This window comes from Emydura macquarii, unplaced genomic scaffold (genome assembly GCF_026122565.2).
Source record: "Emydura macquarii macquarii isolate MOO-44397 ecotype Brisbane River unplaced genomic scaffold, CSIRO-AGI_Emac_v2 contig_2473, whole genome shotgun sequence".
NCBI lineage: Eukaryota > Metazoa > Chordata > Testudines > Chelidae > Emydura > Emydura macquarii.
The window spans coordinates 28,778,574-28,795,822 of record NW_027132610.1 but is presented as its reverse complement, the minus strand read 5'-3'; the positions used below and the strand labels follow the sequence as shown (position 1 = coordinate 28,795,822).

Here is a 17,249-nt window from a genome sequence, read left to right as displayed (position 1 = left end):
TTTGTGTTGAAACCAAGCATGTTTTCAGTCACAAAAGTGAATATTTGAGAAAATCACATGAAATCAGGTAGAGTCTGAATGTAAGAGAAGGGAGAATATAGTGTAGCAAGAAAATTTTCTTTGTCATGAATTTGGGATTCCCATATTAATTATAATGGCCCTAACCATCTGTGGGTTATGCAAGTCATCCTAAATGCATGTCACCACTCCTCACCTTCTTATATGCTGTGTATGCCACATACAGAAATATTATTTTGAAATGTTTTACCTAGTCTTATAAATATTGGTTACTTCTCTTTTCATATCCCTTTGTCTGTAAAGACAGGATCCCTTATTACCTATGAGCCCTTCAGATGAAGAAAATTATAACTAAAAACCTATAGAAATCACTAAAATAATTTCTCCGCAAGTAATAATTCTGCAATTTTAAGGACTGGCTCTTATGTCTGTAGTAAGTACTGTACTGTAAGGAAAAGAAGGAAATATTTGTTTCTAGCCCTAAAAAGACATTCAATACTGGATATTAAACCAACATAACTGAATAGTGCCTCTGCTTCAGACCACTGTATTTGAAATTATAAGTAGTCTTACAGGAGATTGCTTAATGGACAAAATGCAGATGAGGCTCAGTAGTGCAAAATAAATGTAATTCTTGTGTAGCTTCAGAAATTAAGTTATTAATCTCATTGATCTTTGGCTCCTATATGAATATTACATATGTTGTTGGTACCACAGAAAAATTTTAAGTGACAAGAATATTTGTGGAAAAAGTTATTTAAATTTGAAATGGGGTTGCTTGAAGCCTCAGCTCTGACTGTTTTACGTAGCCGTCAGACTGGAAACTAACACTTTATATCCCCTATTTTTATTTTTAAATGTATGATTATTTTAATCAGTGAAGTAGTTATTGTATCTCTATATCAGGAGAAGATGTATTTGGGAGGAGTGTTTTGGTTTGTTTTTGAGGTTTAGATTTTTGGGAATTAAAGTTTGGGCTAGGTTCTAAGATGTCAGACATCATGATGATGATACCTAACTTTTAGATAGCATTTTTCATTTGTACATCCTCAGCCCACTAACTCATATCCTCCTTGGTTCTTAGACTTCTCTCTTCTGTTTGCTGAACTGTAGCCTCAAACAACTTATTTCTTGGGACCAGATATTTTTGTTCATGACCCTCAAGCTGAGTGGAGATAACATGATCCAGTGGTTAGACATTGAAGCTAGACACATTCATACTAGAAATAAAGCACACATTTTTAACAGTAGGGTTAATTATCCTTTGGAACAATGTATCAAGGTTTACGGTGGATTCTCCATCACTGGTAATTTTTAAATCAAGATTGTATCTTTTTCTAAAGCTATGCTTTAGGAATTATTTTGGGGAAGTTCTATGACCTGTGTTATATGGGAGGTCAAATATGATGATGATGGTCCTTTCAGCCCTGAAATATATGGATCTATGAATAAAAGATTTGGCCCATTTTTTAGTTTGAGGAATGGACCTGTTTTGTATAGCTTCCATCTTAGATGGCTTGAGTGGAATTATTACTTCCAACCTGGTGTCTCAAGTAAGATACTTCTGCCAGTTCTACTTTATGGTTCTCTATTTTCACTGCTAATCTAGCCTTCTGGATTTGATAAAATACAGCCTTCACGTGAGCCAAGTGTGCCTCCCATATTTGAATGTCTGTGGCAGTGTCATCTAGATATTCCAGGGAAAATTCACTCATTCCTAGAGGCTTCAGAATAAAGTGGAGATTGCTGAAGATGGCTTTCAGTCATTAACTTTACAGTTTTTTAGACCAGTTGGTTTGCTCTGCTGTTGTAAACTTGACACTAAAGGTCAAAATTCCTCTAATCATGTATTTATTCGATAATATAAGAAATGTATTCCTGGCACTGTTGTTATAAAATCATGTACACAAATAATATGTAATCCCATTTATGGTAACATTTATACTTATCTCATGGGACAGTGTTTTTGTGTCTAATATGATAAGTAGAAATATCCTGAATGTGGTAAATTATTTAATATGGAGCAGTTTATTAAGCAAGAGAGAGAAGCTAGTTTCTGTACATTAGCTATGGACAACAGTCCACGTTCACTGTAGTTCAGTGTTATTCTATTGGCTTCATTCAGAGAAATGATTTTCACTTTATTTTATTGAACAGTAACTAAAATTATCATTTTTGTCTAATATGATAATCTTTTGGGGACAGGGGGAGACAGGTCCTCAAAGGGAAATGCAATTTTTTGCTATCAATTCAGACAACAGAATTTCAATTAAAAATGTGTTTTTAAACAACTGGTTGATTTTAGGTTAGGAGCTGGTGCCCTAAAAATAACCACTTTCTGCAAGGGAAATGTGAGAGTCACAGTTCCAGAGGGGTAGTCGTGTTAGTCTGTATACAGCAAAAACAACTTGAGTTCTGTAGCACTTTAAAGTCACAATGACTTGTGGTTTCATAAAGGGTTCAAAGACACACATATAAATAGAACCATATTCCATTTGAAGGTAGTGTTGAATCTCACTATAAAAAGCAGGGGTGTGAAGTGAATCAAATAAACTGTGGTCCACTTTACTGAACAGCAGCACAAGCACTAATGAAACTGATTTCATTATGAAAGAGCTGATTTATGGGCAAGATAAAGGCTTGTCTAAGTTTGAAATTGCTAATTTTAGTAATGGCACAAGGCTTCTTTTTCACCCTCATGTATGCTTTGACATTGCTGTGGTAACCCTGAGGGTCTGATGGAATTCCCTCCATCTCTTTTCACAGAGGGTGATGAGACAGGAGTGATGGATAGTCTGCTGGAGGCCTTGCAGTCAGGTGCTGCTTTCCGAGACCGGAGAAAACGGACATCAAGGCCTAAAGGTGAATATTATACCTGTTCATGTTACTTTCTAAGGAATTATGACATAGAAAGACATTTTTTGCTTAAAAAATATATCATGAGTTCAGTATGCTGCAGGCTAGAACTCCTTAGGAGTCCCAGCAGCATGTGTAATCCTCTCTTTGCAATGACAAATTTCACAGAGATGCTCATTCCAGCTGGCTGATGTCAGTACCACTTTGCAAATCAATGTACTGAACTTAACAGAGCCTGATTGTTATGACAAGACTCTTCTATAGAAACATATGCACCTTATCTCTTTTGGGTTTATAGTAGCATAATTAAATGGAAAGAAAAAGTCATAACGTTCTCCATTGAGTCAAATATTTTACTGGTATTTAACAATGCCTTGCTCCTAGAAATATTTAACCTGAAGGGAAAAAAATCTACCTGCCAATATGGTTACACCTCTGAAAGTTAATAGATAATTGTATTATGTTTCTTTTGTTCTCTTGCTGTTACAGATATACCGCAAAATCTCAGCCCAACCACTCAGAGGCCTGTTCTGAAAGCTTGTAACCATGGTAATAAACCATATTCATAAATGGCATAAATTCATAAATCTTCTTATCTCAGTTTATCCTGTTGATCTACGTTTTCTCAAGACTGCTGTGATATTATCAGTTTTCTATGTCTTTGGAATAGTGAAATAAAGTATTGGGACCTAGTTGTTAAAGGATTACCTGCCTCATATGTTGCATTGCTAAACTATCTTTTCAGGATACTTTGCTGAGCTAGTCTAGCCTTTTTTTTTTTTTCCCCATTTTAATTTTAGTTTTGTTTGCACATGTAGCATTTAAATGAATCCTAGAAAACTGTTAGTTTCTGCTCCCAACTTCCTATGAATTATGAGCAGTATTAGTAGACCTGAACTATAGGGGCACATATTTTAACCACTGCAAAATATGTATAATGTTGAATTAGAGATTTATTGGCATTTACTGCATTTTTTTCATTTATCATAGTTTTCTTGATAAAGTAGAACTGCAGCTGGAGTTGCATAGTGTCAGCAGGGGAGTATCATACAATACTGTGAATTGATATGGTAACATAAATGATGTTGCATTAGCAAGAGGAGAGCAAAATAACTAACCATTTCACAGATGACCTCATTATTGAATATGGTTCCTAATTTTGGCCCTGATCCTACAACCATTTATGCATGTTCTTAAATTACATACTTGAATAGTCCATTGAATTTCATGGGACTACTGATATGCATAAAGTTAAGATCAGTATCAGGGTCTTTGTTTCTAATGCGTGACTTGTATGTTAGATAACCTAATAACATAGATATTAGATAACAGAACAGTATTCCGTTAGCTGTGTTATTAGGGACAAGAAGGCCAGAGTCTCCTGTATTCAGTACTGAAAACTAGTTCTGTCAAAATGAAGTTTACATACTTAGTGTTCATCTAGAAGCAAATTTTTCAACAAAATTTGTCAACGTTTTCCTTGATCACTTCAGAGTTGGGTAAAATGTTTGTCGCTTTTTGGTGAACAAATACGTCAAAAATTACTTTTTAAAAAATAATCGATAAAGGAGATGCCGTTAGTGCTTATGAGGGACTAATTACTCTGCCTGATTTGTTAGTTAAATGTTTTTGGGTTTTGGTTTTCTTCAATAGCTATAGCAGAAAAGGACATAGTGAGCCTGCAGAACTTAGTTATTGTTTATAGCGTTGTTGAAGTAACATGTTGTTAATTACAAAATTGCTACAGTCCACATATTTTATTTGAAATTTAATTTGTATATATCTCTGTGTCCAACAATAGAATGTTCAGTATTGCTATTTTTTTTCAGCCAGTTGGGAAGGCTCTGTCAGACAACATAGTATCAATTTTCAGTTGGAAGCGAGTCCGATAAATACATTAAGCAGGAAGGATGTAACCCATGACTGAGAGTTTGATACAAGGCTTAATATTCTGGAAGATGAGAACACTTGATATAGTCAGTCTTTAATCTTCAGTTTTATGTTTCTCCTGCTGTCGCTTTTGCACTTGAATCCTTAAAGGAAGTCTGGCTTTAAAATGTTGTTTTTAAAATCAAGTCATCTTAGTTTTTCTGTTATCAGTTTAGGAGCAGGACAACAAAAATATGAGCCCACGTTGAAGGATTGCCTGTGGCAGTAGCAATCAGCACATTTCAGGCTTGTTGACTCCCCTCACACTGTGCACTCACTAGCTCTATATCTTGAGCTGAACATCGCCACTAAGCGTATGGTACGTTCTGCTGAATCTACTCATTTCAATCCTGTTTGGCTTTTAGGCAGTAATGGATTTGGGAACTATGACTTTTTCTTTTAACCACTAACTGTTACCAAAAAAGAATGTATCAGACATGGGTACCTGATGTCATGGTGAAATCATAACTCATTTCTGTAACAAAGCAGTAACTAAAGCTGGTGAAGCAGTTATTCCAACCAAACATTTTAATAAAAATATAACAGTTCACTTAATTTTTTTCCTATGCAGAAACTCAAAATAATACATGGAAGTTTTTTCTATTTTTTCTCTGTTTTAGCTATTCTTTTGGAAGTTAAAGTGCTGTAGGCCTTTCGGTCCCATTTTGCCTTTTTTTATAGTCTGGAACCTATACCTATAGTAGACGCATCATGTGCCAGTAATTCTAAACTGGAATCAGATCTACCAGCAGACATCAGTAGCTTCTTGATCTTGCATTAATTTAGCATTTGCCCTAGATTCAGCCTGAAAATGTTAATAGATGCCAAAGATTATAGCACAGTCTTGTAATAGCCAGTGGCTTTGAGTTTAAAACAAAGGGGAACCTATTAAATGCTAGCTCGGCAATATAGCACTTTGCTTGTTTGTCCCTGCAAATGAGGATTAACAGATTCACCCATAATGAATGTGCTGTGTTAGTATGCATTTCAGAGGCCTGGTCTACACTTACTGGCAAATTTGATGGCAGTCAATGGAAGATACACAAGCTACGTAGGGTAGCTTGCATATCTTCCATCGACTTCCTAAAGTCCATTCTGCATGCCATCTCCCCTTTGCTGCGCCGATGGGAAATGCGTACCCATCGATGCAGAGTTACTCTTTTCCGGAAGTGGTTTTATTAAATCAACTTCCAGATCGAGTGAGTGAATCTTCACTTCCACTCAATTGATCTGGATAAATCGATCTGACAGCAGCGAATTTGCTGCCGTCATTGTAGACCTACCCAGAGACATACCTAGAATGAACTCTGTTTAAACACAGTGCAATCAAAAAGAATTATGAACATAGCTTCAGAAATTCATCCACCCATTCATTCATCCAGGGCAAGTAGGAATATTTATTGGCCGAGTATCATCATAAGAACGGTCATATTGGGTCAGAACAATGGTCCATCTAGCCCAGTAACCTGTCTTCCAACAGTGGTCAATGCCAGCTGCATCAGAGGGAATGAACAGAACAGGTAATTTGGTATAATCTTTGGTATAATCGGAGTTTTCTTTAAAAAAAAAAAAAAAAAAAAAAAAAAAATATATATATATTATATATATATATATATATATATATATATATATATATATATATATATATATATATAATATTGCACTTGTTATTGCTCATTTGGACAGTTATCTTCACAGAGTACAAATCAGTGCCGTGAGGTCTTCCTAAATCTGCAGGCAGCTTTAGTGCAAATATTAGCTCAGTCAAAGACAGCATCCACTGCTAAGGCATACAATTTCCAGGGTGCTGTTCCTTCATTCCTGGAACAGTGGTCAGTGCGGATGGGTGGGTCCCAACTACTCCAGCAGTAGGGGGTGAATGGGGAGTTGCTGCCACCATAGCAGAAGACTCTGGCGCCCTTTATCTGATGAGGGGGGTTTATTCAGATCCCCTATACAATGGTCTTCTGGGATGGCAGGCAAGGGGTCTGCCACAGCTGCTTTGCTGCCTCCCTGATCTTTATACTACTGTTTCCTTTTTTGGGGTGTTCCGGGTGTGTGCTGGGAGGGTTCCCTTCTGCAGTCTCAAGAGAGAACTCTGTGGAACTAGAATAAAATGATTCACTGGAGGACAGTGAGGAGGCTGCCAAGCATTAATGGATTGATTTTGTTGCATGACAGATGAGGAGCATCATTAAGTAAAGCCCAGAGTTAAGCCACTGGTTGACCAAACTCTTGAGCCACAGTGGCTGGTGAGGGTAACCTTGGTGTGGCTTGGGGCACCTGTGTATTTTGGCCTGGTGAGTAGGCTTAGCACTTGAGCAAGTAGGTGTAGATAAAAAATAGATAGTATTTGCTTTATATTACTTATGCAGGCCAAATCACCATCTAAAAATAAAATGGATTATACTGAAATTGCATTGCCACAATGAAGTAAATTCACTCTCACAGAAATAGCGTATCACAAGGATTTAAAAAAAAGAGCTAAGCTAAACATTCTAACACCTATTTTGAAAGCTCCTTTGATGCTTTGGACCTGCAGTTGCTTCCTTTTCAGTCTGTTTTATCTTTTAAACCCCACTCCCACTCTTGGTGGAAGGTAACTACAGTTCCAAATCAGGTTTCCTTAGTTCATCAGAGCAAATCCTCAGTTGTCAGGTTTCCCCATGTAATTTACAATTATCTTGCATTGGGTTCTACCTTTATTTACCTGAATGTCACTTATATGGGCCTGAATTCTTCATAAACACCAGGGCACCCATCCTTTGAAAATTAGGCCTTTTTAAGATATGTCAAGTTGAGCACCCAAATCACTAGTCATTTTTGGAAAATTTTGCCACTATGAATATGTACCAGGTTCACGTGAGCTCCTCTTTCAAGGAGAACGGGAACGTTTTCTGCTAGATAAAAGGAAATATGACAAAGAGGTGACATTTGTGGCGGTGACTCAGTATACTCCATAATTACAGTACTTGTCAATTTATGTACTCTGGTAATGGGTAACTAGACTTCCAAAACCTACTATACAAAGTTATATATTCAAAGGCGGCATTGCTCTCAATGTATCAGTGGACAATCTTAAATCAACTAAGTTTTAAATTACTTACAATTTATCCTTATTCATCTTTTCATTATTTAGCCATGCAGAACTTTTCACTCTAAGAAAATTATGGAATTGATCTGGTACAGTAGAGAGGTACTGTCACTTGTCCCAGGGTGCCTGTTAAGTATTTGCAATGTTTGTTAAGAAAAGTTTCTTGATTTTTACAAAGATTTACTAGACATTTTTCAGCTGTTGCTCGTTGACATCAAAGTTGAAAGATATCTAAATCAGAGACTTCTTTTAAATATTTAAACACAACCAGACAAATGGAACTGAACAACAGCTTAACCTAATGATTTTGTTCCTTTTGTAAATTTATGTTCTCCGAATAGTGGCCCTAGGGTGCTCCACTGTAGGTGTGTCTGCGTCCCTGCACTGCTGATCGAAGAACTTTGGTAGCAGTGTCTGTTGGGCCTGTATATGCGCTGTCTCCCTTCGTGCTGTGCCTCCGTCCTCAGTTCTTTCTCAACCGCCACTGCCTAGAGACTAAGCATTTAGCTGTCTGTTAGTGGATAGTTAACTCTTCTTCAATTGCTAATTTACATATACATACATATATATATATATATATATTAAGAAGAAAAAAGCCATTGTACTTGTGTCAACCCTGGTGGGGGAAGAGGGGACACCCCCTGGACCAGGGGATGCCCAGCTCTCCAGGCTTCAAGAAGTGTCATACTTGCAGTGAGGTGATCCCAGTCGCAGACAAGCACGCCCGTGCATTCACTGCCTCAGTGAGGGCCACAACCAATGTAAATGTTCCCTTACAGCTTCGATCAAGATCAACAACTTCGATCAAGATCCAGCAAGGACAGAGACCTCCACCAGAAAATCATCTTTTTGGAGGCAGCTCTCCAATCACAGCCCTCTGGCGGGTGTGAGTCTTCCCCTCAACTGTTGACTTCAAAGAAAAATGAGTTGAAGAAATGGTCAGGGGACTCCTCTCACAATCGAGAAAGAGAGCAGGAAGTCCCCTCAGAGAGCCCAGGGATAACCAAAAGCAATCTCCATCTTATTCAATATCCTCAGCACCTCTGGCACTGAGATCATCTAGTACCCACTGCTCATGGCGGCCATCATTGTCCAGTACAGCAGATAGGCCCACGGACCTTTTGGACACGGGCACTGAAACTGTGGTACACAGGGACAGGGGCAAACACCCTCAGACAATCCCAGTATGCGAGCCAGAGTCAGTACCACGAGCAACATCAGCCCACTTGGCTCCATAATACTATAAATGGTGACTAACCCAACTCCAAAGTCCCAACCCTCTGAAAGGGGTACTGCTCGGTAGTCACCTTCATTGGAACACCCATAGGGACACTACTCAAAGAAGAAGAAGAAGAAGAAAAAGTTACTCACCCTGTGCAATAACGATGTTTCTTCGAGATGTGTCCCCCTATGGGTGCTCCACAACTCCATTCACCTCCCCTTTACTTTGGAGTTCTTGTTCTGATTCTGTGGTAGAGAAGGAACTGGGGAGGGTTAGCCCACATGTGCTGGCTAGCCTTGTGGTGCAGCACAAGGGGAGTCAGCGCATGTGCAGGCCCAAAAGATACTGCTACCGAAGTTTTCCGATGAGCAGCACAGGGTTGCAGACACACCTATAGTGGAGCATCCATAGGGACATACGTCTCAAAGAAACATTGTTACTGCACAGGGTTAATAACTTCTTCTTTACACTTTTGTATAGTATTTACCTTTTTAAAAGGTATGAGATACTTCAATAGCTAAGGTAATAGCTCCATCAATTGACATAAATGGGAAATGGTTCATGTTTAATTAAAGATGGGTCTAGGTCAAAATCCGAGATCAAACCATCTACAAATGTTGAAAAAATTTACATCCATATGCAGACTCTGTGACTCTGTAATTAGTACAACATTGTTTAGGTGGTGTGCTGGAGGATGCAAAGGAAAGGAAAACTCAGCAAAGGAAAAGACAAATTAATCATGGATCATGCTATTCCATTCCAGTAGAAATTGGGGTTCAGGGAAATGTCACCATGCTCATACCCTGTCCTTATAGGGGTTGGAAGTAAAGGGAAATCCTGAAATACATGAATCCTCAGCAGAAAGTCCTCACCCCTTTTCGCCCCAGTAATCTCTGAGATAGGTCAGAATCTGTTCCCCGTTCCTGGGAAGGCTAGAAAGACCAAGCGGGAAAGGAAGTTTGCTAAGGCTTTAGGTACCCGGATTCTGACCCAGGGTCAGAAGACTGCCCTTGTAGGCAGTCAGACACAGGCAACTCCTAGGGGGACTGCCCAGGAAGAAGAGGAACCCAAGGCTGGTTCCAGGTCCGACTCCACCAGACGAAAAGAGGGGAGAAACTGAGACAGGCCCACTTGAGCTAGGACAGCTCAGTCCTGTGAGGGAGAGTTTTGGGCGAGACTAGGCGGAGGACCTGACGATAATGCCAGGAGGGAGGTTGTGGAAATAGATGGGGTTCCCGTAGAAGGAAAGGCCCTGGGATCGGGGCCCTACTTCATAATGAAGATGGATCTATTGTACCAGGTCGCACAGACACAGGGACAGGAGGTGCAGCAGTTCATGGTGCCACAAAAGCATCAGAAGACAGTGTTAAGCTTAGCCCACAGTCACCTCTTTGGGGGACACCTAGGAGTGGAGAAAACCCTGGCAAGGGTCCTACGGAGGTTCTTCTGGCCGGAAGTACACAAGGAGGTCCAGTGCTATTGTGTCTCTTGCCCTGAGTGCCAGCTACACAGCCCCCATGCACACTTATGGGCCACTCTGGTTCCTCTGCCAATTATCGAGGTCCTGTTTGAGTAGATACCTATGGACCTGGTGGGGGCCCTGGAGAAGACATCCCGAGGTCATCAACACATACTTATTGTCCTGGACTATGCCACCCGATACCCAGAAGCCATTTCCCTGCAGAACACTGCCTCTAAGATGATAGCAACCGAGCTAGTAAAGATCTCTGCTGGAGTAGGGCTATCTAAGGAGATCCTGACAGATCAAGGGACCCCCTTCATGTCAAAGCTAATGAAGGACCCTATGTGCCCTGCTACATATACGGGCCCTGCAGACTCCTGTCTATCACCCACAGACTGATGACCTGGTGGAGAGGTTCAATAGGACCCTCAAGGCTATGATAAAAAAGTAGCAAGTCGGAACAGGAAAGACTGGGATACTCTGTTGCCTTACTTCATGTTTGCCATCTGGAAGGTTCCTTAGGCCTCCACTGGGTTTTCCCTCTTTGGGTTATTATATGGGCAACACCCCTGGGGCATATAAAACATCACCATGGAGATTTGGGAGGAAGAACCAAACCTGGGAAGAAACATAATTGACCACATACTGCAGATGAGAGACTGAATAGCCCGAGTCACTCCCTTTGTATGAGAACACTTGGAGAAGGCACAGGAGGCCCAGTAGATCTACTATAACCACCAAGCGAAGGTTTGATAGTTCCAGCCTGGCGACGGAGTGATGGTACTGGTACCCATGGCCGAGAGAAGCTCTTGGCCCAATGGCAAGGGCCTTACGAAGTAGTCGAATCCATGGGAGGTAAATTACAAGGTGTGACAGCCGGGTTGCCAGAAACAAGAGCATGTCTACCACATCAACCTCCTGAAGCCTTGGCAGGCCCAAAAGGCATGTATAGTCACCCTAGAGACTCTGTCTCAAGAAAAACAACCCCCACAAACAGGTGAAGATATCCTTCAGCCTAATGCTGGACCAAAAGGCTGAGGTAACCAAATTGGTCAATCAAAATCGAGATGTGTTCTCATCAAAGCCGGGCCGAACAACAGAGGCCTATCACCACATCTTCACGAACCCCAGGGCTAAGGTAACAATAACAATAAGGTAAAAATAAGACCCTACAGAATCTCAGAGGAAAAAAGGGAGGAAATCAAGGCCAAGGCAAAGAAAATGTTAGAACTGGGAGTCATTGAAGAATCCCACAGCCAGTGGTCCAGCCTGATTTTGCTGGTGCCAGGTTTTGTAATGACTTTCACGAGATTTCCAAATTTGATGCATACCCTATACCATGCATAGATGAATTAGTTGACCAATTGGGCAAGGCCCAATTCCTGACCACTGTGGATTTGATGAAAGGGTATTCCCCTGGCCTAAGAAGCAGAAGAAAAGACTGCCTTCTCTATGCCTGAGGGTTTATTCCAATACACTGTTCTCCCCTTCAGTTACATGGGGCCCCAGCCACCTGGGGGAGGGAAAAACCCTGCCCGAAGAGGGCAAAGGACCTTTTCCAGGCCTGGAGGCCTGAGGAAAAAGATCCTGCCAGAAAGGGAAGATGGAACAGGACATTTGGTTTGGGCACTATCACATCCAGTGGGGCTGTCAGAGGTAAAGAGCCTTCCCTGGCAAGGAGGGCCAGGAAGAGCCACTGTCTGAGCAGGGTATGGACATTAATTCAAGGGGCATGGGGATGTAACCCAGGGAAACTAGCAGCCTTCCTGAAGCCACAACGCGAAGCTGCTACTTGTAGGGTCTCTGGGTTGGGGCTTGGAGTCGGGAGTGGCACTGGGCCCCTCCCACCCCACTGGCCATTCACTGTAGGGGCAAGAGCACTGGTGAGAGGCAAGGGTCTATGAGAACCAGAGACAGGGCTGGGAGCCAGCAGGGAGCGGCCGTCTTAGGGTGTCTGTGTTACCCTCACCCACCACTAGAGGTGGAAAAACACTAAAGGGTGAAGCAGTTCTCTGACCTTACCCCTAGAAAGAAGCACTAGACCCACCGAGGTAGAGGAGGAGCTTTGTCACAGTAGGTTCTTAACACAGTCTGGATGTTCAGTCTGTGTCCATCATTGACTATCTTCTTATGCCACCGAAGATTTTGATGACTATTTGATTGCCAACCATATACTGTCATTCCTTGGTAAATGCCTTATGCATGACGCACCAAATCCATGTGGTGTAACATAGTGACATAACAAACAGCAAATAGCTTTTCAGGAGCATATGAAGGAGGAATATGATGAGCCAAATCTAGCAGTACCATCAGGCATATTATCTTCCTCACACAATGAGGTAATTGCCCCATCTTCACCATTCTCACCTGATGACCATAGACCATGTCAAGAACAATTGCAAACAATAATGGCAGAACTTCAGATTTCATTAGAAGTAGTTCAATACAGGCGGTACAAGCTCTTGCATAACCTTCAGCCCAGTGGACCCAGTTGGTTAGCTCTCCTGATAAATTAGGCCATTATGGAGCTAGCTAGAGTGTTATGGCATACACCAGTAACATGTACCCCACCCTAAAAGGACCGAGAAATGTTACTTTGTGCCTGTAAAAAGGGGCAAAATTCTTTTTTATTCACCCTGCCCCAACTCCATAACAGTACAAACAGCCATGGAAAGATCCAGGCAGCAACATCCTAAAAATAACCCTGCAGACGAGAGAGCTAAATGCCTGGACTTTCTGGGGAGGAAGGTATTTACATCCACCAGCCTCCAGTTCAGAATCTCGAACTATGAGGCCTTGCTAATGAAATATGATTTTATGATCTATATGAAGTTCTTGGACTTCAAGATAAAATCCTCCAATAGAACAGGGTCCAATTCCAAGCCCTTCCTGAGGAAGCTAGACTCATGGTTAAAACTTCACTGCAAGCTGTAGTGGATACAGCCAATACTGCAGCAAGATCTAAGTGACCGCAACAGTTATGCAGAAAGAGTCATGGCTTCATTTTTCAGGGTTCCAAGGGAAATTCAGAACTCCACTGAGGACTTGCCTTTTGATGAAACCAATCTCTTTAATGAGAAAACAGATGAGTCTTTGCACTCATTAAAAAATTTCAGAACAACCCTCCAATCCCATGCCATTTATACACTGGCCCTAAAGAGGAAGCATGATAAGCACGTATAGAAGTCAAGTCCTCTTCCACAGTCTTTCTACCTCCAATGACCATACTAACTGCCACACAAGAGTCAAAAGGTGAAGAGGTCAAATATGCAGCCCCATCCATCTCGACAACAGCCACCCAATCTCATACACCAGCTAAAGTTTATTTTTGACAGGAGGTTCAATAGTTATGACCTATAATAACATACCCACTTGTTTCCAAATGTTGCCACATGACACTACAGCAGCCAAAGAGTCTAAAGATGTTGAGAAAAAGGCTTGAAAATTCTCGGACACCTGTTAGCCAGAGGAGAAAACTACAAGCCAGAGGCTAATATGACAGGCTGATCTCCCATTTGTCTATACCTCTAGAAGAGGTATCCGCTCTGGTAATATACCCAGTGTTTCAGCTATTAGGGAGTGGCTTGGAACTTCTCACCAAAGCAGCCTCCTAGGACCTTCCTGATGGACACTCTTTCATGGCAGCCTTTATTTGTACTGTAATTGTCAGCTGTTTTTGGAGATCACTCCTTTTCTTTCTTTCTTTCCCCATCACCTGCACCACCTATTCCCCAACCAGTTTGTGGGAAGGAGAAGCTCATTATCTTTGAAGCAAAGACCATGACTTTCTCTCTTTGTCTCCTCATTTTGAAGAGGGAAGAAACTCCTGTACACACAACCCTTGCCACCTTCTCTCTCTCCTATCTCCATCCTTTTCCTAGCTGCTGTATGTGGGGTGATACCTTTCTCCTCTCTCCCTCTGTGCAAACAATAATTCTGACATTTCCTAATTTTTTTTTTGGGTGCTTGACTTTGCAACCTTAATACTGTTCTTTTAACAGTGTTCTGTGTGTTATAGTATATGTGTGTGTATATATATATATATATATAGTATATGTGTATATATAGTATAGTATATGAAGATACTGCTAGCTAGAGTAACAATATTTTGTCACTTACTGTCCTAGTATTTTCCTTATAATATCTAACAACACACAGCCATCTTAATTTACACTATTAAAATCTGATGATGTTGACTGAAGAGTAGTGTAATAAATATAATTTTTATTTTTAATGTATTTCTAGCGACATGCTAACATACTTCAAAACAGTATAGAATGTCAAAGTGTACTTATACAAGTTTTAGCTGAGTCAGTTTTGACGTAAGTCTTTTAGTAGTCACATAAAGTTCATAGAATTGGCCTGAAGAGTAGTTAAGAGATGTATGAGCAGCCTCAAATAGCATTTTGGCTATTCAACAGAGAATAGGAAATGATACAGTGCAAGGTAAAAGCCCTAGTTTCCTAATTGTACTGTAGATGGTAGTCTTCCACTGTCCCTAAGAAAAAAATATAAAATCCTTTTAATTCAGTGTGATCCATCATCAGGCAACTACTCAAAAAAGTAGCATTCTTAAATGCTCTCACATGTCCACTAGCAACAATAAATGAAGGGCATAGTGTATTAAGGGATTTCCAGTTGACTCTCACAGGGCAGGGAAAACTGCAGTGAGAGAGCTCTTGGGATAGCTGCTGCTCTTACTGCCTTTAGCAATAGCTTCCTGACTAATCAGTCTCCAAGCTTACACCACTGCTTTAGGTCTACTCTTTCTCTGTTTGCAAGTCACTGACTGAAAACAGGACACAGCCAATTACTCTCCACTGAGTTAACCCAGTTTCTGTTTATCCACCTAACAGCAGTTGCCATGAGATCACTGTATTGAAAACTTATGGGGTGAGATGTCTGATTAGTAATTTGCTGCAGCTTTGCTAAAAATAAAGAAATCTACAATGTCAGGCTGAATTTCACATCACTCTTCTTGTGGCACAAAACTGAAAAATGGTATCATGATATGCAACCTATTTCCCTTCCTCATTAAAGTGAGAGCCAGTTAAAATACAATCTGAAGAATAGTAAACTCTCCATTAATGATAAAATACTATTTTTAGTATCTGGCTTTTAGGTCTTTAGTTAAGGCTCCTTTTTAGATTTGCCTCTTTCCCTGTGGTTTGGAGTTAGTCTTCCTCTCTTATTTTACAATTCCTTCTTGTGGTCTCTGAACTCTTATCCCTGAACTCTTATCTACCCTTCTGGTCACTGTCCTCATCTCTGTCTCACCAGTCCCCTCAATCTTGTTTCTCTGTATGCTCTCCTGTAACTATTACCAATATTTTGGCAGTACAAGCCCAGTTAAGTATTAGATACTAGCACTGATGGTAGAATCTAATGCAATTTATAGCTGTTGTAATTCTTGGTGGGAGACCTATCATTTTAAAATAGAAATATATTGGACAATAGCTTAATGTTGATCAGCTGGAGGAACTGACACTATAGAACCTACAAATAACTCTCACTGGAATTTATTCATGAAGTAAGGACTATACAAAACATCATGTACATTTGGGTAGTTGATGCCATGACATTTGTAAGAATTCACATCAGAGATAGGTACTCAAGAAATTGTATAATTTAGTTCAGAATTGGACTTATGCTGGTTTTAATATAATATATCTTAATAAAACAATAGAAAACTGTATAAGAGGTCACTAATAAGTTAAAAGATTGTATCATTCACAATTAGTCAAATTATTTTTAAATTAAAAGTTCCCTATCTTTGGAACCATGATGTTCTTGGAGGTGCACCCTCACCTCTGAACTGGTTCCCATGAGAAATATATGCCAGTCAGAGCCTGTCTTTATTCAGAAATTGCTGTAAAGTGCAATTTTGCCCAGGCTTTTCACTAACTGCCACTGTACCCCAACATTCACCCTAATGGGTAAAGTTTTCCTTGTCTCTGCCCTTTAACATTGCAGTCCTGCAGGTGATTGTGGGGTATTTTCTATTTATAGGAAAAATGGTTCTGCTTTTTAATCTAAGCTACTAGTTATTTCCCATTTTTAAAAATAGTTTCCAAACATTTGGTGTTTCTACCTTGTTTTCTATGTAGATAAATTATAAATGTTTGCAATAAATAACATATTTCTTTGTATAGTACTCTGAAAGTTAATTTGGTCAAGAGCATACTTTATCAGTTATAACTAAATAGTGTGAAGATTTCTTTAAATCAACTTATTGATTTGAAAAGAGCCAATAGAGTGACAGCTGCAGTACAGTTTTTTGATCTGTAAATCTTCCCAGCATGAGATGATTAGCTAATGCTGTAATCAGTCAATTTATAAAAGCATGAGTAAATTATTTGGATTAGGAGAGGACTACAAAATTCTTATCCTAACAATATACTTCATATGTTGGCGACTCCAGTGTATTTGGACCAGGTAAACCACTTACATTACAATTTTCCTTATAAAATGAGGAGTCAAAAGACTTTTTGCATTCAAGTATAATAAGCTATGCAAGTTCACACCTGTAACTGTTGTTGTTTGTATGTATTCCAGAAGCTCCCACAATTTGCTAGACACTTACCATACATACAGAAAGAATGTCCCTTCCCTGAAGAGTTTGCAGTATAGGAAGAGAGGCTTCATATTGAATGTGGGGCTGCAAGATA

At 40.1% G+C, this 17,249-nt stretch overlaps 1 protein-coding gene across 3 annotated transcripts in view; it reads left to right on the top strand.

The window, feature by feature from the left end:
* DIAPH3 (diaphanous related formin 3) overlaps nucleotides 1–17,249 on the top strand; it is a 581,492-nt gene that overhangs the window by 472,819 nt on the left and 91,424 nt on the right. For all 3 annotated transcript variants that reach the window (XM_067563206.1, XM_067563204.1, XM_067563205.1), the window contains 2 exons: nucleotides 2,785–2,880; nucleotides 3,364–3,423. In XM_067563206.1, the coding sequence (XP_067419307.1) occupies nucleotides 2,785–2,880; nucleotides 3,364–3,423 (156 nt within the window). The remainder of the gene's footprint in view (nucleotides 1–2,784; nucleotides 2,881–3,363; nucleotides 3,424–17,249) is intronic.